The sequence below is a fragment of the Anoplopoma fimbria genome, chromosome 4 (assembly GCF_027596085.1).
Source record: "Anoplopoma fimbria isolate UVic2021 breed Golden Eagle Sablefish chromosome 4, Afim_UVic_2022, whole genome shotgun sequence".
Lineage (NCBI taxonomy): Eukaryota > Metazoa > Chordata > Actinopteri > Perciformes > Anoplopomatidae > Anoplopoma > Anoplopoma fimbria.
In genome coordinates, this window is record NC_072452.1 from 23,218,347 (window position 1) to 23,242,853 (window position 24,507).

The window sequence follows — 24,507 nt, forward strand, 5'->3', positions numbered from 1 at the left end:
TTTAAACTTGCTGTCAGACTGCTTTGATTTACCATCTAACTTCAGGTTGTGGATTGAAATGTAGAAATGAAACGTTTTGCAGAGTCTGCAAGACCTCCAATTCGATTATGGAGGAAGGCCAAAATAGTTTTTACTCTAATAAAGTATCATATATCAACCCTGCAGAAGATGCAATGCTAAACCCTTTTCTGATGGAGTTGGATGTAGATTGTTCCCATTTTTATGAAAAAAAAGAATAAAGAAAGAAATGGATCTTCTTGCAAAATTTGTGATTTTCACTGAATATAATTATTTATTTATAATTACACTTTTATTTGTGTGTGTGCATCGTTGTGTATACTGTATTATCTTATATAGTTGTATATACTGTATTATCTTTATATATATATATATATATATTATATTTATTTTTTTTTTTTTTTCTCTTTCCTTTACCAGACCCTAAAACATGCATTTCACATCACAAGTGTAAAAATGAGTATTTATTTATAAAAGCTTAATGACGCATGCTGAAGGTTTGATGTTCTTCTTCATGATCGGCTCACGGCCGTCTCTCGGGTTTTTTCCCATCATCCTCTCTGCCAATGAGGCCGCGGCCCTCCACCCTCGCAGGGCAGGCAGCTGATGGTTTTGGGGTTAGTGCATGTGGTGTTGTGGCTGCTGCTCCTCATCTCCCTCCTCGCCCCAGTTTCCTTCCACATCCTGTCTTGTCCTGGACCAGATGTTTTTGTTGCAGCCGAAAGCAGCGCCGGCCCGAAGCTTTAACGCAGATGAAGAGCCGAAGCGGCGGCCAGGTGGAATGATGGGATGTTTAGACCTCTGGGGATCCAGAGCGAGATGGAAGGGGGGGTGGGCGGACGGGGGACTGAGTGCGAAAGAAGCTAGAAAGAGACATCATACAGCAGGCGGCTGGGCCTGGGGAACACATTGACCTCGCAGAAGACAAACCTGCTCGCATTAATTGTGTTTCTCCTCCTCTTCCTCTTCTTCTTCTGTCCTCTGTCTGTCCGTCTGTCCCTCGCCTGGTCAGACGGGGTCCTGGAAAATATAAACAGGATGCAGTCTTGTCTGATCATAAATCCCCTCTCGTCTGCTCCCTGGCCCCGAGCCCTGGACCACGTCCGTTCCCCCCCTCCCGCTTTTAGCTCAGAAGAGGAAGCCAAAAAGTTTCACTGTGTGCGTCTGTGTGATGCGTGCACATGTGCATCGGGAATGGTTGTGTGTCTAATACACTGTTACCCAACACTGGGGTTTGGAAACGTGGTTTTGTAACTACTAATCATTGTCCACATTTAGCGTGTAATTCACTCAGAGACGGCCTGTCCTCCCACCTGTAGGGGTTAAAAACCTGCACAGCTGGATGCAAGCTGTAGGCACACATGGCGTTTGCGGCCTCATCCCTGCTCTGCTTTTCTCACACATTCTTCTGTGACTATTTAGCGATGATTGCTCGCAATATTGGGACCAGCAGACGCTGTTTGTTTCTGTTGTGCAAGTCAGAGGAAATTACAAGCAGAGAAAAAGACCAAAAAGATTTCCCTGTGAAATTGGAAATGTTTGCGTACTGTTGCAGGCTTCTGCTATGATTTTGGAAAGTCATTTTGGGAATGTCACACTCCCCTCACAATGAAACTTGAATCTGAATAACATTCTATGCAGATGACGTGCTGCAGAGAGTGAAAAAAAGGTCCATAATCAATCTTCATTTCCTCTCTGACAAAGATAACGACTGAAGTGGTTGTTGAAACAGGAGTCTTATGACAGGGAGGTCATTGGTTTAAATCTTCCGACCGACTTAAAGAGTGGAGGGAGAACAGGAAGATCCTGCAGAAATGCTTACATAGCTTCCTTTGAGCAAGGCACTTGATCACAACTGGTTGGTGTTCAACAATAGAAGCTTTTCCGTGCAGATCTGCGTTGACAGATGGTGAACTGTTGCTTAATGAAGTTGGGAAGTCAGAGGGGCTGCAGATTTACTTTGAATGATATCCTCAATGTTCATCAACATAGGTTTGGATAAGGCCATAATCCAAATGAATTTAACCTGAGAAATTCTTTGTTTTTGTTATTTTCACTTTCTCACATTGGCATACTGGATGGCGTGGAATACAAAAATACCTATGAGCCTAATACGTATTTAGTACTGATTTTCTACACGCCGACTTTTTGGTTTCGGAGCTCCCCAACAAAAGCTCCATATCAGAGGGAAATCACTCGTGTTCGCTTGCAAATAGGCGCCCGAGCACAACGTGCCAGCTGTTCAAAGACGGGTTCCGAGAGGCTCGACCATTGCATCGCAGGAGTTTTCCAGATATCTATTAGGTGAAATATCTGGACCTACTGAAGAGTCCGTCGTGGAAATGCAGCCACAGGTTTAGAGAAAAACTAAAAAATTGATAGTAGACATGCGAAAAAAGGCGATTTTATCAAGCATGTGTGCCAACGGCTACACTTCTCTTGTGTGTTTTCGCATCAAAGCGTGGTTTGGAGACCAGACATACTCATCAGGGTTTCCTCCCCGGTGGAAGATCTTGTAATGTGCGACCCCCTTGTCGCCATCCAACTACAAGACTCTGCTCTAGTACATGTTTGTATGTGTGAACTGGGCTTTACCTCACAATAGTTGCTATGGAGAAGAAACAAGATAAGCAAATCCGATCTGTAGCAAATGCCCAACGTCATGTTATTGGGAACACAACACTTCATCCATCATCATCGTTTTAAGCTTGGTGATTGGAGGTTTTCTCTTCGTCCTTTTGTATTCATACAGACTGACTTCTTTTTTTATCAAAGAACCACATATTCTGAGGCAGCTGCTCCTCTTTTGTGCGGATGATTCAAACAGGAGAGTTTCCTGTCCGTCAAAGCCTTTAAAAAGTGCTCCAACTGCCAGTCACCTCAACGTTATCAATGCAGAACATGAATAGGAACTTTTACTTTTGAAACCCTGGGTGTCTGAAATACACGTTACAGCTTTCTAAGCACCATGCAGGAAGAGTGTGCATGTTTAATAGCTCCTCCTTTGAATAAAGACACATTTTTTTTTGTGACTTGTGCTTTAGAAATATGTGTTGTGTCTGTACTCACTCATCACCTCGGCATTTTGCAGAGCTGTCTTTGCCCAGATCTTTTCTCCTCCACATCAATCTGCTGTGAACCTTTTTTTGCGAGACGAAACAAAGGCTCATACTTGATATTGACGCATCAGTGTTTGTTTTGCATTCGTCTCTTTTTTTTGTTCAGATGCCGAGGGTATTCAAACCTTAAGCGCCTCAATTACGCTTCCCTTCCCTTCGGCCTCTTTTTATCCCCCCCAATAATGCGGGACCAATTATTTTTTGCGGTCAAAAGGGGAATTAGTGTTCATTTTGAGATTTACATTCGCTGGGCGTGTATCATCACAGCGTGTATGAGCCTGAATGTTTTGAGTAAAACGTTGGACTGGTTTCTTGTGGGTTTGGAATGAAAACCCTAAAGCCACAACAACACGGGCAGCGCTTCTTGAGGCAAACAAACAGCAGCTTCATATCCCTTTTTTTTTTTTGCCTCAACTTGCATGCTTTTATTTCCTAAATGATTGGCCCATTTCTGCTGTTATATGTGGAACCGGAATTTATTTAACACTCAACTCCCTCTACAGGTTTGCATGCACTGAGGCGAGCACTGGGAGGTTCCCACCAACCGTCAGACCAGCAGCTGACTGGGACGGTGACCGTCACTCTGCAGGACCTCCAGTGGGCCATGTCTGTCGTGAAGCCGAGCGCCATGAGGGAGGTCGCTATCGATGTCCCCAAGGTACAGTTACCTCTCTCGACCCCCCCCTCCCCGCGCGCCTCTCCGTTGCCCGCATCCACTCACGAACACACTGTCACCTTCTGTTTTTAGACTAGTAGGATATCAAGCAACATGGCTTTGTTTTTAAACACAGTTATAGCAGACCTTCTATGACCAACCAGCAGCATGCACACTGCAAACTCTGCACCAACAGTTCAAGGGTACTACCTCCGGAGCAGGAACTAAATATAGTCCCTGGTTCCACTGGTCCAAACACAGGAAATGTTCCTGAAATGGTTCCTGGTCCCCTGGAAAAGTCCCTGTCGTGATACAACAGTGTGAAAATGAAGGGCCGTCTGCAGTCATTGTAGTCAGGGAATAAAAGAAAAGACATAAAATTGCAAAATTTATGCCTTCCAGGCCTGACAGACATAGATCTTAAATCTTGCAAAAATGTGTCTGTGCTTTGTGTTTATTTAGCCAAGAGGGGTTAAAGAAATGCAGCTGGTCAGAAGAAGTTGTTAAAGTTTATTAGCGCCTTTCTAGAACAGACATCACAAAGTGAAAGACAAATGAACCAGACATGAAATACAGACACAATATCACTATGTATGAATAGTATACATGATTAAACAAAAGTGTTAACAGGTGGGTCTGGAGCTGCTTTTTAAAGGTGTACGCAGATCTTAAATCCAGCGGGATGGAGTTCTTAAGTTTAAGGCTTTAGTCTTACATTTAAGTATGATAAATGATGGTAAGGACTACATAGGGTTTAGAACAAGGTATATTGAGCCGTGATCGGAAGACATCTGAGAACTACTTTTGATAGAAGGCTAACAAATGACAGAATTTGATAAAGAGCCAGAGTTGAGACAATTGTGTTACATAAGACAATTTGGAGGATCTGGTCAAAAGGGCAATCCAATGGAGAGTTAAGGAGAAGACAGTTAATTGGTCTTCCCAATCAAATGTAGAAAAAAACCAAGATGAACTAAGAGAAAAAGAGAAAAAGATGTGTAACATTCCAGACTTTGCTGAGGGGAAAACCATGAAAGGGAAACAATAATCATTAAGAGGCCTTCCTGTCTAGTTTATGACATCATCCTTAATGACACAATCTGTGTCGGATGCTTTGTTTTGCAATCAGCATTAGTTGCGTCTCATTTGCGTTCAACTTAGCGACGGCCCTGTGAGGAAGCAGACCGGTTTACATCCCTCAGTCGCTGCTTCATTTAAAGCTCAAAACAAATTTCAAACCCAAAACAGCGTCACCACCTATTGCCGCGAGAAAAAAACTCCAACTAAAAGCTCATCAACAGCGGCTCCATTTTCAGAAATTCCCTGAACTGCTCCGAGGACCGCTGGCCACTGAATCACCAGCACTTAAAAGATGGGGTCAGGCCGAGGAAGAGTGGAAACGACCCTGTGGCCATTTTTACCCTTCCACTGCAATGAAGATGAATCGCTCTGCTCTCTGCGGATGGAGAGAGAGAGAGAGAGGGAAGGAGGGAAGGAGGGGAGGGAGGGATGAGAGGACAGTGGTGAGACTCCAGGATGTTTTGGAGTTTGCATGTGCAAGACATAACGGACAGGAAGAGGGCTAACATCATCCTCCACCGGTAATTGAAAGCAGATCGGGTCGCTGACTGTTCCTGCCAGCGACCCAAAAAAAAAAAAAAAAAAAGAGAGAGAAAGAGGAGGAGGAGAAGAAGAAATGTCCTTCCTATCCCTTCACCCCCCCCAACCGCCTCCCCTCTCCCCTCTGCAGCACTCCGCACTGAGCTCACCCAGAGACGTTCAGTCCTTGCGGCCGGTTCCTGGAAGCAGCAGAGAGGGAGTGAGTTTGGAGTTTGGAGGGTTTTGTTTTTTTTTTTTTTTTTTTTTTTTCTATCCCCCTAGCGCAGCTCAGCTGAAAGGCCAGCCGCAGAGCCCCGGACTTGATTATATCCACATGAGTGCAAACATTTGTTTCTAATCCATTTTATATAAGAAACTTCCAGTGGTGCCGGATGAATACAAGCCCCGAGTTCCTCTGGAACGCTCTCAGATCACGTATCCAGAGGGTTGAGTTTTTGCACATTACGTTATATTTACATGAAAATAAATTTGATAGGTCATTCTTAATCCTTTGTTTGTTTTGTGACAAGAATCTCTTCCTCTTTTGGACATCTTACTCGTTAACCCAGCACATCTTTTTTTTTTTTTTTTTTTTTTTTTAAATAATCATCTTTAACTGTGCAGTCTGGCTTTAATATTTTCATTTGGCAGCTGTATAACAAGCCCATTTATTCCTCCTTTTAAAACGTACTCCTCGTCTCCCTTCAGTTTTTTTTTTGTCTGAGAAGTCCCCCACACCCTCCTTTCAACCCCATCAAAGGGCCAGAGCCTGAGAGGCCCCTTGTAAAGTTCAGAAAACAACAGTAAAAGATAATAACTGGGTCTCGTACCAAAAGAGAGGGAGGGGAGGAAGGGGGGGGGAGAGAACGCAGCACGGCAAGGTGTGAGTCAAAGCATTACCTTCTAATTCCACAGACGCTTCGTTCGGGACAAAAAGCACCTTGCAATTAATGTTTCTTTATATTGTCGTTTCTTACAATGACTCCTTAAAGTCTGCAGAGAAAAAAAAACAACAAAACAGAGGAAGATGTGACTTCACAGTTTTGTTCTGCACATCTGCTTCCTTAGTGGAAAAAGGGGATGATTGGCAGGTCTCAGGATGTTGAAGGCAAACTCAGAGGGACGAGACATTCAAAGACACAAAACCACTGAATCTGGTTCAGATCACAGGTCATTCCTAGCATTTGTTTTTGATTTGTGTTCTATGTCTGATGAGCGGCGTTTACTCGTTACAGTTTGGCTTCAAATGATAGGAGTTTGTCTTCAGAGTTGTCCACATTACTTACAACATGAAGACCCTTCATGTAATATTTTGTAAGCCTTCGATAAGTGTTTTTGGAAGTGTGACATTTGACAACTTTAGAACAAGGCTCCTTTTTTTTTTTTTTGTTGTCTTACTGTTTTAGATTATTGACTAGAGACACATCTTAAATACCGATGTTGAATGGCCCTGAGCTTCTAATTATGATGCTCTATCTGTAACACTCTAACTTTTAGTTCTGAACGTGTGAGGGACAGCGTTTCCGTTTCGACTTGTTACATGTATAGCGTCTCTTCAAAATAAACTTCACAGGAAGTTAGGTTTCGGCAACAAAAGCAGGAACAGAGCATCGTTGACGTTAACTTGACTGACTAACGTCTCGTTTCATTTGCCCTGACAGCTTAATGCTTACGCGGATGGGTTTACATTGAAGTTCGTTTAAAGCCTGGTGCGTTGTTGGTTTCAGACTCTGGGAGGCACCGACCAACCGTCAGTATTTGATGAGACCGGGTTCGAGCTACTGGAACAAAGACACTACAGGACAGACATCCTCATACCGTCGTCCAATTTGCCTTCGATTTGGTTTTTTTCTGGGCTCAACACAATATTCACAATATGGAGTACAACATGGAACTATCTTGTGAAATGAATGCTGTGAATCAGCTCCTTGAAAGCACCAGCCACATTAGTTGACATCCTGCAGTGAAATAAATGGCAGTGGAAGTATGAGGTCACTCTATCAGACTTTAAATGAGTCCAAATGATGTCAAACAAACCGTTAAGGGAACAATCTGAGCCAGAATCACCACCAGCATGAGTTTGCTCAGCTGTCACGAAACTAACGATGTTCAAACTTTCCAATACTTTGGGAACTCGAAGTCTAATAAGGATCAACTCCATTACATGATTGGCAAAAATGTGAAACTATCAAAAGCTCTGGCAAGTGATTAAGTAGTTACAGCTTGTTTAGGTCGACATTGAATTTAGCCTTTTTTCATATCTCTGTCCATTAAATGCATCCTGCTGTAATTTAGGTGCAGCCACAGAACATATTTTTGTATCACGTCTCTTCTGTCTCCTTTTCTTTTATTCACTCCTCCTCCTGCTCACCTGTTCCCTTCACTTCTCTTAATAATCCTGTTCTACTGGTGCTCTCTTTTGTCTGCTCTTTTGATTTCATTTCATTCCTCTCTGGACCTTTTTAAAAAATGAGCGTTCTGGTTCGCTCGCCTGCTTCCGTCCTATCTCCTTATCTCCGCAACTTCCGCCCAGGCCCTTGGTTTCCCCACAACGGATATCTTATAAAAAGATCACTCCTCTTCTCTCTCTCCCTTCCTCCCCTCCCTTACATCCATCCATCCTTTCCTCCCTCCCTCTCTCTCTCTCTCTCTCTCTCTCTCTCGGCGCTGTCCATAAATTGTTCGGTATTTACAGTATGTGGCCAGACGCCAGGTTTCCATTAGGTGCTTTTCGTTCCCCGGAGACGGCGCCGGTGGCCTGGGATGTGTTACCTCTGGATGGAGAGCAGGAGGAGGGTGAGGGGGAGAAAGAGAGGGAGAGAGAGAGAGAGAGAGAGGAGTGGTAAGCAGCAGTATTTAAGGGAGGGAGCGAGAGATGGCGTGATAGTGAGGGTCAAGTGAGAGAAGAAAGAAGGATGGCAGCGCAGTAGAGATGAGACAGATAAGAAACAGAGAGAAGGGGGAAGAAAAGGAGAGGAAGGAAGAGGAACACTGCATTTACATGCTCTGTTGGCTTTCTGCAGCTATCTGATCAAGGCTACAGTAGATTATTTTGATTATTCTGTCCGTGTGTCCAACGCCCATCAACGTTCCCAAATAGTCAAATAGCTTTTTACAGTCAAAATCTAACACATATTATGTTTACAATCATAGAAAATAAAGATGACTAGCAAATATTCATATTTAAAAAGCCTGAAACAAAAAACTGATTTCTTAATTGTCTATACATGTTTAATATAAACCCAGCCTCAGTATCAGGGTAGGTATGAGAGAAACCTGATTTCTTCAGCTAGATTTCTGATGATTTCTCGGCCTGGTATATACATTAATTGGTTTCTAATGGACATTTTACACATACTCGTGACAGTGCATCATCGTATTCAAAATGAGTTCAACCAACATGAAAGTTAACACAAAGTTTCGAACCGCTGAACTTTACTGTCTTCTCTTAGTTGCTTCACTGATTACAGCAGTTACAAAGAGAAAGGCAAAATCAAAGCAGTGAATAAGATTTCTCTTATGAGTCAACCTTTTTAAAAACACCTGATCCTACAATTCCCATAATGCAACTTTACTTAAACTTTCCCTGCCGGTTTAATTTCCTCATCTTCCAAGCTCCAGCCCCTCAGGTGGTTTCCCCCACAACGGTTCATATGATATCTTATAAAAAGTTACACATTTTTTGTGTGTTTTTCATGAAAAACAGTCCAGCAACATATATCATTTTCCGTTTGTTACATGCATGAAGTCTTTTTCAAAATAAAGTTCCGTCTTCACAGGAAACAAATCAGTAAGTTTTAAGCAACAAAATTACTCGGTTAGGTTTACGGAAAGTTCGTAGCTTGGGTTTAATAACTACAGAAGTGCTGTTACTGAAGTACGCATGTTACCTGACAAATAATCAACCTCACCCTGGAAAACAACTGGTGGTCTCCTGGGTTAAAGACTCTTTTTTTGTTGACACAAAGTCGCCTCTATAAATCTGAATACGTTGGTTACCAGCACTGAGCTGTCCTGTCTACACTGAAAAGGGATGCAACTACAAAAAGAATATTGAAATTGAGTTTGTGATATCCTGACTTTTCATCCAATGTGACAAGCTTTAAAAAAAATGCTGCATCTTACAACTCCCATTATACAACTCAAAAGCATCTTTTCTCAAACCTAGATTGCTTGTTAAATGCCCTCATCTTTCAAACTCCACCCATCCGCCTGCCTCATTGGGGTTATTTTTTTTGTACGACTTCCTGCATAACCTGATTTCTCCCAGTAACCAGGTTTTTTCTGTGCATGTAAATGTACTTAGAGTGAGATAGAGAGACAAGGGAGGGCAGAAAGAAAAGGAGTGCAGGAGATAAGATGCAGGAGGAACGTAAAGATAGGGAGAAAGAGAGGATATGAAGGTAGATGAAAGATGGGGGAAGAAGGGAGGGAATAATGGACTAGTAATGAAGAAAGAGAGACAGGAAGGATGAGATAGAGGTCTGAGAGGGTTTTGGATGAGGGCTTCTCTTTTTTTATCTGCTTTATCTCCTCCGGTTGTTCACCGGCGGACTCTCTGCCTCTCTCCCTCCCTCCCTCCCTCCCTCCATCTGTCAGACAGACAGCTGTTGGCCGACTCCGTCCAGAGTCTCCCCGGTTCAACCCGATCCCTCAGTTCCTCCATCTCCATCCAAATATGCTTTTAGATTTCACCTCCCTTCCTCCTCCAACTCCCACTCCCCCCCCACTGACCCCGTCACCCGTCTGGAAGAACTCGCAACTCTCTGAGAGTTACTCGGGCGGTCAGGAAGGTCCTCCTCGGTGTTACATGAGAACATCAGTGACATCAGCGAGCAATCACAGTTTGTTTGGTCCGTTGCGTTTCTTGTTGGCGATGTGTTTTTGGTTTTGAGCGGCCGGAGATTATGACTGTTTGATACTTCCGAAGATCCGGAGGGAGAGCAGAGTATTAGTCCAATGATGATCATCTATCAGTGCTTGGCCTCGTGATGCATTTTGTGTGATTGCATGTTATTGTGTGATTGATTAATACCACTGACCCTGATGCAATCTAATTCATCACTTTGATTGGATTCCAGACAGATTGGCACTCTTCCTCTCCTGTTACTACGGCTTGTTATTTTTCCTTTTGATTATTCCATTACTACTTGTTGTTGTTGTTAATATTCTTCTTCTTTTTAATCCTCTTTCTTCTTCTTCTTCTTCTTCTTCTTCTTCTTCTTCTTCTTCTTCTTCTTCTTCTTCTTCTTCTTCTTCTTCTTCTTCTTCTTCTCTTTATCCTCCTCTTCCTTCTTCTTCTTCTCCTTCTCCTTCTTCTCCTTCTCCCCTTCCTTCTTCTCCTTCTCCTTCCCTCTTTCTTCTTCTCAATCTCCTCCTCCTTCTTCTTCCACTTCTTCTACTCCTCTTCCTCTTCACCCTCCTTCTTCTCCTTCCTTATTAATATTTTTATCTTTTACATTTTTTTATGAATATCTATGCCAAACTCTTATGTTGCGTTCATGTACCCTTGATGTTACATTAAATACTAAGGTTATGAGATACTGATTTGTCTGTGTATTTGGAAGAAAATAAAGATTACAGGGTCGTTTACATGCATCATGAAGCTTGCACCAGAACTGCAATGTAAATGTAAATAAAAAAAGCAGTTCTTCAACTTAAAGCTAAATTCTGAGTATCCTGACTTTACGTCGTCTCCTCCTCTAGGTCCGCTGGTCGGACGTAGGCGGGATGGAGGAGGTGAAGCTGAAGCTGAAGCAGGCCGTGGAGTGGCCTCTGAGGCACCCTGAGGCCTTCACCCGCATGGGGATCCAGCCACCCAAAGGAGTCCTGCTGTACGGGCCCCCAGGCTGCTCCAAGACCATGATAGCCAAGGCCCTGGCTAATGAAAGTGGACTCAACTTCCTGGCTGTCAAAGTGAGTTTTCATCAATGAGTCTTAATTATGTTTTCTAGGAATGAGTATCTTTTATCTTCTTTGTCTTGTGTGCAGCGTACGGTGATACTGGGTTAAATGTTTTTCTTCATATCATATTCTGGTTGAGTAATCTGCCAAAACACTGTATTATGACTCAGTGGAAAAAACAGAGATTGGAGCTCATCCAAAACTCATGCAATGCAGGTTTAGTGATAACCGACATGATATCAAGTTCTCAGTAGTGACAATTAGCTTGACGACTGATAAGATAAGATAAGATAAGATAAGATAATCCTTTATTAGTCCCGCAGCGGGGAAATTTACAAGATTACAGCAGCAAAGAGGATAGTGCAAACAAGAGACATAGTAAATAAAAAAACACAAGATCAAAATAATCAAATGAGCAATAAAAAACAGTAAAGAACAGTAAAGAACAGTAGAGAATCCACAGTAATATTATATATACAGACTATTATAAATATTGTATTGCACAGTGTATTAGTGTATTAGTGTCGTTGATTCAATCTCGTCTTATAGTAAAAGACCAGTTCAGATCAACCTTTGTATAAAAATATTATAATCGGTGCAAATAGCATAGGCAGTTCCCAAACTTTTACTAAAAATCACCTAACCAAATTGAAATGAGAGTAATTTGCATAAACCAAACTTCTCACCTTTCCTGATAAAGAGAAAAAACTGATTAAATGTACTTTTTTTTATCATTTTGTATTTCAAAATTTAGCAGAGAGCTTGAATAGTTGTTACCCCTAAGAAACCAAAGTTTACCTTCGTTTTCCATTAACATTAATTTAGCAGCAAACAACGATTAGCTGTGTAAATATCCAGAGGAGAAATGTCTACCTGGGCAGAGAATGAACTCTCTCCCTCTGTTTTTGTTGTAATTAGAGCTTCTCTGTTTTTTATTGGACCGGCGGCACATGCACGTTATGAAGCTGCTGGCCCTCCACCACGCTATGAGTGATCTCCCACACAGCATCCTGGAAGCTAGATGGCTTCAGCTGAAGTCATCCTTCCAGATTTTCCTCTATGGAAAAATACACCTTCTTCAAAAGAAATATACTGTAGTCAGAGCCTTCATCTCACACTTCAGATAACTAAATATTTAACGACATTTTAGCCTACTCGATGTTTTAGGTAGCGAGCGTTAGCAGGATAAGTTTCAAGCTAATAATGACGTTACATGGATTTAGGTCACTCCGCAGACGGAATAAAGCTCCTTACCAAGCTAAATACGTTACTAATGTTAATAATGTTACTCTATGCTGTAAAAAATAAATAGCCCAACAAACAAACAAACAAAGTAATAGCGAAGATGTTCAGCCTTGGCCGCTGCTTGTCTAGCTTACTGACCTTGTACCATGACGTTGTTCACTAAAGGGTAACTTTATTGGGTAAAGGTGAGGTGTGGCTGATGCCTCCATATGTTTTGGTCTGAGAGGCTTGCGCTCTAGTGCAACATCTAGTGGTTAAAGTCATAATTGAACCTTTAAGTAGCTTTAAGTTTGGAAAAAAACCATCTTATTCAAATCTGACTGACAGTATCGGTATTAACGCTATATATAAAGAAGTCTTCGTTTGAGCTTCATGATTTTGGCACAGAGTTAAATACTGAAACCAAAGATGTTTCTTTTTTAGCTGCACCATCCAATCAAAGGGAAATATTCAGGTGCATCATTTTATGCACTTTATGATCTGTGGGTTATGTAATGAGTGGGCCGATCGATGCATCAGTTGGATTTTGCACGACACATTTGCACATATTCCATATTCCATGTTACACAGTATAACCAACGTGCCAGAGTTTAGTGGAGATGTTCCCCTGATGACCTGGAGGCGTGGGTCTGACTGCCCAACTTCCTCTACACAAAGCTTCCCCTGTCTGACCTTTGACCCCGTGTTTGTCCCCTCTCATTCATCACCCCATCCTCTCTGCCCACCCGCACCAACCCCCCCTCTGTCACCGGCACCTCTGTCCATTCAGGCCCGGGTGACAGAGATTGATTGATCAGCTTGTTGGATTTCTGATCAGTAAACATTTCAAGAGCCGTTGCCATGCGAGACAGGAAGCTCCGACAGAATCTCTCAACCGGGGTCATTTAAGCCATCGGCAAAGGCCGGCGTGATTTGCAAGCTGCTTTATGTTTGTTTTATTTTATTTCGCTTTAAGATGTTGTGGGTTTGCACAGGGAAAGAATCTTTGTGTTTTCTTGAAACATAGTTTTTCTTCATCCTCCAATTACATCTAAACTTTACTCTTATCCAGACCAACTTCCGAATGACCTTAAATTTGAATATGCTCATTATAGGACAATAAATTGAATGTAAAATTCTAATATTGTAAAACATAAAAAGATTATAGTTTTTGGTTGAATGCATGAACTTTGCATGTGTGTGGAATTCACTGACTTTGTGTTTGATACAAAGGTGATAGAAAAAAACCCAAAAGATTTGTTCTAGAATCTCGTGCAGCAGTTTTCAAGTTTTGTAAAGGTTAAAAAACATCCTGTCCCCGCTGCTTAAAGCCGCTCTCCAGCATCTGCAATAACAGTATCAGGTTTTTCCAGTGCAGCGGTTGCTTTGACATAGATACGTTATCCAGATTTAAATGTGGATACTTTAAGGCTCAGCCTGTTTCCTCTGTGTGAAAAAGCCCTATTATCATCTTGTCAATTTCAGTTTCCTCCCACTGCAGCCACTCAAACACACACACACACACACACACACACACACACACACACACACACACACACACACACACACACACACACACACACACACACACACTCACACTCGCAGTCAGCTCGTATCTCTACACTGTCAATGGTTGTCCAGCCGTCGGCTCTGCCTCGGAGAGAGGAGCCTGGGATTAATGAGTCAACCTCCACACTTACTGCAGGAGACAAAAGGGCTGGGAGTTAAGTGTCGTCTCCTCCGTCAGCCCAGAGGTGTTGAAAGGGTGGATTGCAGGGGAGGAAGTTCTTCTTAGGGGCTGAGTGGATGTTTAGAAGAGGGAGGAATGGATGAGGGAGAGGGAGAGGAGAGCAAGAGGGTACAGGAGGTTCAGTTTATAGTAGTAGTCGTAAAAGTAAGATTAGTGGTGGTAGTTGTGCAGGTAGTGTTAGTTGGAGTAGTTGAAGCAGGTTTTGGGGCAGTATTTGTAGAAATGTCCGCACTAACCAGGCCATAACTGAAAAATGCAGTCAGTGTATGAAAACCGCATGCAGCTTACGTGTCTTTGTGACATTTCTGAGAGGTTTCTGTTCCATACTAAAATACCTAAACGACAAGAAAGGGGCTTTATCTTTTCTTCATGGTTTTGGAACATGAAATGATTCGATTTCAGAATATACACTAGACGCCGTTTTGAGCCTAGCCACTCCTATTGCAAAGAATTCAAAAAAGAAAAAACGTGAACAAAGCTGTTGCTATCAATCCCCTGCAGTTGTCGTGTCAATAGCACGGTATTGAGATATCATTGGTTATTGCGACGTAACCAATGCAGGTTTACGCAGATTTGATATTTACGAAACAAATCTACTTTGTTCGGCTCAGGAAAAGATCATAGTTTGGGTTGAAATAAGTACACTTGTTATGTAACTGACATTCAGTAGGTTATGGAAGTTATGTAACAAAACTACGGTCAAATAAGTCAAAGTTGACTTGGTTTCTCCCATGACATGAACAGCGGTCTCCTGGGTGAAAGTCTTGTGTTTGTTTGATCCAGACATCACCCCGTTCACACCCTTTCCCTTTGACTTTCTCCCTCTTTATACCACATCAGCTGCTCTAAACATCTACTAATGACGCTGATGGGTTCACATTGGAGTTGGTTGAAAGCCCGTCGCTTCTCATTCAGACGCTAAAGGTTGCCCTCACTGTTTAAAATGCTGAAACTGTGGTATTTGACTATTTTGGGAGTGAGATAGGGTTGGAAAAAAACAGGTGTTTTGCAACTCAAAAACATTATTTCAGTGTCAAAGTGGAGAGAAATAGCATGTTTTCATGATTCAGCGTATAAATACTGTAGTTTTGGTATCAGTGGTAGTTATAAGAGTAAAGCAGCAGCATCTAAATATGTACTTATAGTAACACACTAATTCCAGCTGTCAATCTTGCACACATAAACTAAACTACATGTTTTGTTCACATGAGAGCATACCAAAGATCAGATTCCATTAGATGTGTAGTGATAGTAGCAGTAGTTTTAACAGTTTAATAACAATAGCAGTGGTAGTAGCTGTACTAGCACACTGTTATGCTATCAATGGCGGTGGAAGGCAGTCGTAGTAAACATGGTACTGTAGTGTTCACACACTGGGAAATTTCTTCATTTGCCAGCTGAACCACAGATGTTACACACAGACATAAACCAGTACACAGTGTACCGTGAACATAGACACAGCACACCACACACACACACACACACACACACACAGAGTCACACACACACTCGCTGTCCTTCATGACATTCTCACGCTGTGTTATCACTGTTTCACTGTGTTCCTCTTTTTAATCTCCTCGAGATGCCACAGAGCAGCAGCTGCTCCTCTGCTCCGTCAGAATGTGAGCTCTCAGTTCAAACCGTCTACAAACACGGTGCCACCAGATGACACTTCACACAACGTAACCCATGATGAGTCATGTGGGTCGTGAAGATGAAAGCGGTTATTAACCCATTCCTTTAACTGACGCCTTAGTCATCATGGTCATAGTGCTCGTATCAGGTTTTATATCTTATCTATAGTTGTTTCACTCATAGAGACATGTAGCATTGCTATAGCTTAGAAGTTAATTAGGGTGTATGAACCATTATCCCCTTAACAAACAGAAAACACAGCTTATTCTCACACCCCCCACATGCACACATATACACACACATACACATCTCCACAAATCACATGTTCTTTCTTTTTTGTTGTTGATAATGTATTGTTATTGTTGTTGTTATACATCATATCTTGTTAAAATACTTTGCCATCAATATTACGGAGTCATATATTATGTATATTTATTTTGTGTTCTCTATAATACTGTGAAATTTGAATATTATAAAGGTGGAGGCTTCTAATAAGCCTGTGGTTTGTCTGCCTCTACCTGCACTGTGATATTATTATCTTTTATAATTGTGTATTTATTAAATTGTGCAAAATAGAAAAAAACAAAACTAAAACTGAACTAAACTGTCGTCTGTAGGGGTCCGTTAGTTCAGCCTGAAACACTCTAGCATAATAATTACTATAACGTTCAGTACCTAAACATTTCTAGTTGTCAGCATGTCAAATTAAAGACCAAATCTTCAATTATGTTTTAAATTCTTACTTTTTTTAGGGTCCAGAATTACTGAGCAAGTATGTTGGAGAGTCTGAAAGAGCCGTGAGAGAGGTAAGTACATTTACCCTCCGCTACCTGATCATTACAGTTAAAGTTTTGTTATTACTATTGTTACGTTGACGTAAAGAAATGCAAACCACATTGTTTCCTTGACCCCCGTTAACAAACTATTTTTAGAGATGTAATTTCTGACCCTAACTTATTTCCTGTGGGTCATGTGTTTGTGCTGAGGATGATTCATCGGTCCTGTTTTCCTCTCCTCCATTGTTGCTCACTCCGCTTGCAGGTGTTTAGGAAGGCGAGGGCCGTCGCTCCCTCCATCGTCTTCTTTGATGAGATCGACGCCCTCGCCAGTGAAAGAGGAAGGTACGCACTGTCGCTTTAAGAGGTCTAGAAATAGAAGAAAAGAAGCCAAGAGGCTGCAAAATTAAAAACAAGTTCACCGCTGCTGGTCACTGTTTTCTGTTTTTAGCACTGTGGTGGTTCATTGTCCAGCGATGACAAAACGCACAGTCATCTCTGCGGTCTGCTTTAATTAACCATCCGTCGCCCCGCGTCCCAGCTTGTCTCACAAAGATTCACTTATGAATGGACGGAGCAAACATCCCCCCCAAAAAAAGGTCTGCATGACTTTTGCTATCAAAGCCGGCCACTCGGTTTCCCACCGTGTCCCCTCTCAGACTTTTTGCAGCTTTTTTTACGCCACCGGCGAACACAGAACAGTGTTGTCCGGAGGCGCTTTAGTGGGATGGCACTGGGAACATCTGTGGCTTAAAGGAAAGAGGACAGGGGGGGGGCGGACAGAGGACACAGACCGGAGGAGGACAAACACTTCATTGTGCCCGTCCACGGCAGATGGGGAAGGCCAAATATGCAGCGTGCTTCCTGGTAAACCAGTCGATGAAACTAAACGTTGTAGGAAGGAGCACGGAAAGGCCAACGGGCCGACGCCACAGCTTCTATGTGGGTCAGACGCTTTAAAGAGCTACACACAATCCAGGGTTAGGGTTATAGCAGTATTGGACATGTAAACGTCCAACTTTTCTGAACTATTCCATCTCATCTTTTCTTATTAGATTCGCCACCGTTCATTAAAGTTTTCAATATTTCTTAACATAAATATTAGTTTTCTCCTATAAGACAAAATATTTTTTTATAAATGCCAAATAACCAACTGGAGGTGAACCAGTTAAATTGATACGTTGACACATTTTATTATAAACGATACAGATTCAATACAGTCATAACAATATACGTATAATTACTATAATAATAATTACTACTTCTGAGAGTGAAATGTCTGATCGACACTGTTCAGGTTAATATCTAACAATTATATAAAATTTTGGAATTAGATCCATATATTTTATTTAAATATTTACAGCATATTGTGTATACTAGATATATAATTTTTTTTTTCTTTAAAAACTTCCATATTGTCAACACTGATAGCTGAATCACTCTAAAGTTTTGTTTCAGCTCATAATATTTAGTTAGCATCACTTTTCACTAACATTTCTCAAATGAGTACACCACACTGGCTAACGGTTATAAAATCATGTTTCCAGAATCTAAACAAAATTGAGAAAGAAAAATAAGAATTGCTCTTGAAACAAATGTTTATTTTATGAATAACATTCCAACGATTCGTGCAACCACTGCTAACTTGTCCATACATGGTCTCAATAGTTGTTGTTTTTTAAGATAGACGGGATGTTTTGTAATTTAACAGGACTACAAGTCCTCTTTTCAAGTATCGTTATTGTTGAAGCTCTTTTTCTACCCTTATATCCAAAACCACTTCACTCTTTCAAACAACGTATCTAGATCAGTCAGGTCATCCAGTAGACGGCTCTTTGGAATATGCATTCTTTTCTGAACTCAAACCTCAAACACAGTTTTTGTACTTTGATGTTCAGCTCAGTATCGACTCACTTCCCCTGAACATTAAACTCTATTGCAACTTGTCTTCATCACTCAATTTTTTGCAGTTGTACTCTAAATCCTCCATGCGGCTGCAGCCACGATGGACGTGTGTCTGGACCCGCGCCTCGAGGCCACTCGCCATTCAAAAAAATATTGCACTTAGCGCTGATCCAGAATCGTTATTTATTGGTCTTCACTTCCTGCCATGTTTAATCAATGAAGTGGCTCACGCACGCCGGCAAGAATTCAAAACTGTTGACACAACCAGACCAGACCAGCCTCTGCTGTATAGTGTGTGTGTGTGTGTGTGTGTGTGTGTGTGTGTGTGTGTGTGTGTGTGTGTGTGTGTGTGTGTGTGTGTGTGTGTGTGTGTGTGTGTGTGTGTGTGTGTGTGTGTGTGTGTGTGTGTGTGTGTGTGTGTGTGTGTGTTTATTTTTCCCCTCTGGAGGCAGGAGATGAGAAGCACCTGTAAATCTGTCAGCCTACCTGCCACGAGTCTAAACTGGTGGAATGAAATGAAGAAGACAGAAGGAAGACAGGAAGAGAGGCAATCTAGGGGGGGGAGACAAAAACAGACAGTGAATATCAGACGCAGAGACTGACGAATGAAAAAAGACAAAAAACATATTCAGGATCGACTGAATTGATAATAAACTGACTGCATTCCTGAAAAGAAAGAAAAGATAAAGAAGATAATTACGATAAAGAAGTTGGATTTATAAAGAACAACGAATGAAAGCGAGTTAAAGATTCAATGAAAGTCGGAAGCTTTCTTTCTGTCCCTCCTCACTGTTTTTCCGTCACCTTCATCTTCCCCCTCTCTTTCTAACATCCTCTGTCCTTTTGTCTCTCCCTCTACTGCTCCCTCTCTCTCACCCCACTTTCTCTCACCACGTTTATTCTCTCCCACCTCACATTCTCTCTTTCATAACCCCGTCTCTCTCTCCCAGATTCATCGCTCTCTGTCCTCCTTTCCCTAATCCTCCTTCCTCTTCTCCCCACACTATCTCCCCCCTCACCCAAACTGTCTCCCCCCTCTGGCTCTGTCTCTCCCTTCATATCTCAGTGACAGAGCTCCTTTGTGTTGCTCTGCGGCCTTGTCTCTGCTAATGACGCCTGGCACTTCCGCTGGCCCTGTCAACAGAGACTGTGTGTGTGTGTGTGTGTGTGTGTGTGTGTGTGTGTGTGTGTGTGTGTGTGTGTGTGTGTGTGTGTGTGTGTGTGTGTGTGTGTGTGTGTGTGTGTGTGTGTGTGTGTGTGTGTGTGTGTGTGTGTGTGTGTGTGAAGGCTGGCTGTCTGCACCGCGTTATGGAAAATAACCACCTTGTGATGCAGCGACCAACACATTGATGAGTTTCTTAAAGGAGAAAGCTGCAGATATTACAGACTATAATTTCCTCACTGTCAACACGTCCGACTGAAAGTAATGCTGGTGCAGCCTGATGTGTGTTACTCCCTCATGTGCTATAGAGCTCCATTTAAAAACAAAAAACACATCGATGTTCTATCATTACCATGAACACACACTGTAGTTTGAGTAGTGCACCGTCCTGCTGCCCCAAATACTCACTAGAGCATCAAATATATGCTCATCCGCTGCTGAAAATAGTCCCCATCAAATGCAATATTTACTGCTGTTAGCGTTACGTTTGATAAAAACCACAACTGCACAGCTGTTTTTGGAATGGAAGGAAGCCATCCATCTTTAATTCTTATACTACCAATCTTTGGTACACTGAATTACGAGAAAGGCGTGCACGAAAAACATCTGTTTTCAACATCACATCGAGTTCATTAGACATTAGAGGTTAAGAATAACAGGTACTACATAAAGAGGAGGAATGAAGATAAATTAAAGGACTACATTATAGGTCGCTTTATATTTATTTTTCGTTCAAACACCACTTCAATTAATTAAAATATCTGTAATGATTGGACCCAATACAAAATTCACAGTGTTGAAGCAGTCTGGCAGGGTCGATCCTAAAATGCACAGTCACTGCCTCACAGTGTCATTACCATGACAACAAATCTGAATCTACCTGTTAGCTTGTTAAGTGGGGCGGCGGATGCAAACCGGATGATCTACAATGTTGAGGATATTTAATTGAAATTATTTAAGGAAAATCTTATGAAAATGAAAAATGTAGTATTACATATTGCACACCAAATAGCTCATGCTGATGTTAAAGTATGGAGGCCTGGGTGGGATAAACCCCAGCGTTTCCAGCTGAATTGGTTGAGCATAGGCCCTACATTTACAAGTCCAAACAAGGTGACATATTTGTGAACTTTGTCTCAAGGAGGGCTGCTTTATTTGAGAGGGATGACGTGCGTTTCAGATGCGGCTCGGCGGGACGTCATTGGCAGGAAAGCTCACTTTTGCTGCCAAAGCCTTTTTCTGTCTTGAAGACAAATTGTGCTAATGAAAGAACCTGCCATCGGAGCGTCAGTGAAACTGTTCAGATGTTCTCTACGAGCATTCAAGAACTGGCGAATATTTGTCGTTAAGGAATACATCAAATATTAATGACGAAAGAGTAAAGTTTGTGACGTGTGTTGATTTGGACTCCTGTGAGCAGGACATCGCATGCTGCTAAATATTTGTATCCTCCATGCACATTTATTATTTCCCCCCCCTTGTTCCCTTCATTTCCTAACAGCACGCTTTCCGTCCTCCCACTAATCCATCCATCTTGTATCTGTAATTCATCACTTTACACCATCAATAATATCCTTTTTCCCCCAAGTTCCTCACCAATCTACATACGTTCCTTTCCCTCTCCATCATCAATCCTTCCATCCATCAATCTCATCTGCTTCCTTCTCTCTCTCTCTCGATCCCGTCCACTCATCTATCTTGCGTTCTCATCCACCCCTTCAGCTCCTCGGGCTCCGGCGGTGTAGGCGACCGGGTCCTGGCTCAGCTCCTGACAGAGATGGACGGCATCGAGCAGCTCCGGGACGTCACCGTGCTGGCCGCCACCAACCGGCCCGACATGATCGATAAGGTAAACAGACGGCGGCTCGCTGCCTTTTATCTCTCCTTCCTCCTCTTTGGTCCCTGATTGATAAGGTTGAGGAGATGTTGTGTGTTTGTCTCCCCTTGTCTCCTCCTTTCCCTCCCTTCCTCTGTTGTACATGATTGATAAGGTCAAAGGTCGCCTGCTCCGGTCCGTCTTCCTCGACTCTCTTTCTTTGGATCCCGTCGCTGCATTGTTGTGGAGCGGTTGAGATTGATGCGAGAGCGTTTGATTTAGGTTTTCAGGTGCAGTGTTTGTTATTATTTTGCAGCTTTTGTTCATTTAGTTTAGTTTGCTTGGCTAAGTGGAGCCAAATAACTTTCTGCCCTCTTTCAAGAGATCAAACGGTTTTTCATCATCACTGAAAAGGAGAAGGAAATACAGATGTGGCTGTTCCTATTTTAGGAAACAACAGTACAATAGTGCAAATCATGCTTTCCAGACAGTTTATCCTCATGATTTTCCTCTACTGCAACCATGAGTTTAACATTTACAATTTGGATTTAAGTGTCTCAACAACTATTCAATGGATTGCCATGAAATTTGCAACAGACATTCAAGACCTGCTAATACCTGTAAAACGAATGACTGTCCCATCAGTCTCAGCTGCACTTTGTATTAAGTGCTAATTAACAAAAGTTAGCATGCTAACATACTAAACCAGGTTGTTCAGGTTAGCATCAGGATGTTAGCCTGTGAACGTGTTAGCATGCTGACCAGGCGACAACCTCCTGTGTTTGAAAAGTGAAGCCAATGCTGAAGAGACTTAAAGCTGCATTCTCTTTAATGTCCATCAGGGGGCGACTCCTCTGGTTGTATAGAAGTCTATGAGAAAATGACTCTACTTCTCTCTTGATTTATTCCCTCAGTAAACATTGTAAGCATGAGTTTATGGTCTCAATCTCTAGTTTCAAGTCTTCTCCAATACAGCATGATGTTCATTTAGTAAATTAGGGTCCCATTTAGAGCATAATAGACAATAAATATAAGTATTCTTCCGTGATTGACGGGTGTTGTTTGGTCTGGGTGTTGTTGACGTTTTCATTTAACAGCTTTAATCCTTTCACATTGTGTTTTCAGTCCATGAACGTTAATTGTAACATTTTGGTCGCAAGAAAATGTCAAGAAATGATTCAATGTTTGTTTGTACTTAGCTTCACCCTCTTGTGTCACCTCTGGTTGCAAAGAAACAAGATGGCAATGGCCAAAAACCAAGATGGCGGCAGTATGAAAAGGCCGAACTTTAGGCTTCGAAACTGTAGTCCACAAACCAATGGGTGGCTTCACAATGACTACTTTCACTCCTTCTATACAGTCTATGATTCTGATGTTAGCATTTGATGAACATTTCACATCTCATGTTAAGGTTCTAGCTACGGTTGTGAGCATTAATTAAGCTGAAGCCAAGGATCAGCTACAGCAGAGTAACAGCTTCACCTCTGATAGTCAATTTAAAATGCACAACAGGTGGGAGTAAAACATTTATCTCTTCTTTCTTTCTTCTTCCCCCATGACACTCCCCCCCCTCCGTTTTCTATTTTCCACTCTTTTATCTCCTTCTCTTCCTCTTCCCATCCACAAAAGCTTTCTTTGGTCTCTTATCCACCCATCTCCGTCCTAATGAAATTTCCTGAGTGCTGATCAAAGAAGGAGTCTGTGCCTTGTCAGAAAGGACACAGGAAAGGAGAATGTCGTGGTGCTTCTTAAGCTCCTTCTGAGGCCGCCGCCTGTCTCTGTCTTATTTCCTCTTCAACCTTAAATATACTTTTGTACCTCTGATGCTGTACGGACGCGTTTTATACTGAAATGGCATATCAATCATTAAAAGATAATAATATAAATATTAATATTAGTAACAACAGCTCCTTAACTGAACAAGTAATTGCTTTTAAATACATTTTCTTAACCAAATTAACTTTCATTTGGGGAATTCTCTTAGTGATCATTTTTGTCGATCATGGTTATTGGTCAAGAAAACACTTGACTCATGCCTTTTATAATAGGGATCGGGAAAAGTGTTTGAGTTTTTTGAGGCAGCTATCGGAAGCAAAAATGTGTTTCCCATTTATGTGACGTTCTAGATAGAGATGCACCGACAACGGTACTTACATCCGATATCGGTCCTATACTGACTCAAATAGCTGGATCGGGTATCAGTCAGGCCAATCTGGTATTGAATACAATTATTATAGGTAGCAATTCAGTTCATTTATATATTTGTATGCGTTGATTATATTTTCATTTAAAAAGTTAGGATAGCAATGTTTAAGTCAAGCTCACCGGTATCGGATCGATACTCCGTATTGGCTAATACCCAAAGCCCAGGTGTTGCTATAGTTACTGGGAATGAAAAGATGGATCGGTGAATCCCTAGTTTGAGACATCAGATAACTGCAAAAAAAACTTTACTTAAAGACATGTGCCTTACTCTTTCAGCAATTCCATGCAAACATCATTACACATATTCATATACACAATTATGATTTATTTCAACTAAGAAAAGAGCCAAAAAGTCAGCACATTTGCAGCTGTTTAATGTAAACTGTTCACTGCAAATCTATCAGCACCACCACCATCAGTACTTCTTGAAAAAATCCTCCACATACACATTTTGGGTAACAAACCCCCCCCCCCCCAAACACTCCACCACTGCCACCATTTCCAACCCACTTGTGGAGACTTGATCCATCTCTGTGGTCGGGGAATGACAGCAACTTCCTCCACCTCTGCAACTGGTTGCCGTCTCATTTCAAACTTCATTAGCAGCAGGGCGGCTGAGAAACAGCCTGAGTGTGTGTGTGTGTGTGTGTGTGTGTGTGTGTGTGTGTGTGTGTGTGTGTGTGTGTGTGTGTACATCTGAGAAGGGAAGATATGCATAAAGGGGAAAAGACAGAGAGAG

General features: G+C 41.9%; 1 protein-coding gene across 1 annotated transcript in view; it reads left to right on the forward strand.

Annotated features, from left to right (window-relative positions):
* The window catches only part of spata5 (spermatogenesis associated 5), a 110,858-nt gene that overhangs the window by 16,615 nt on the left and 69,736 nt on the right, over positions 1–24,507 (forward strand). The window contains exons 11-15 of the mRNA XM_054597483.1: positions 3,641–3,795; positions 11,098–11,307; positions 16,657–16,710; positions 16,946–17,025; positions 21,470–21,596. Of these exons, the coding sequence (XP_054453458.1) occupies positions 3,641–3,795; positions 11,098–11,307; positions 16,657–16,710; positions 16,946–17,025; positions 21,470–21,596 (626 nt within the window). The remainder of the gene's footprint in view (positions 1–3,640; positions 3,796–11,097; positions 11,308–16,656; positions 16,711–16,945; positions 17,026–21,469; positions 21,597–24,507) is intronic.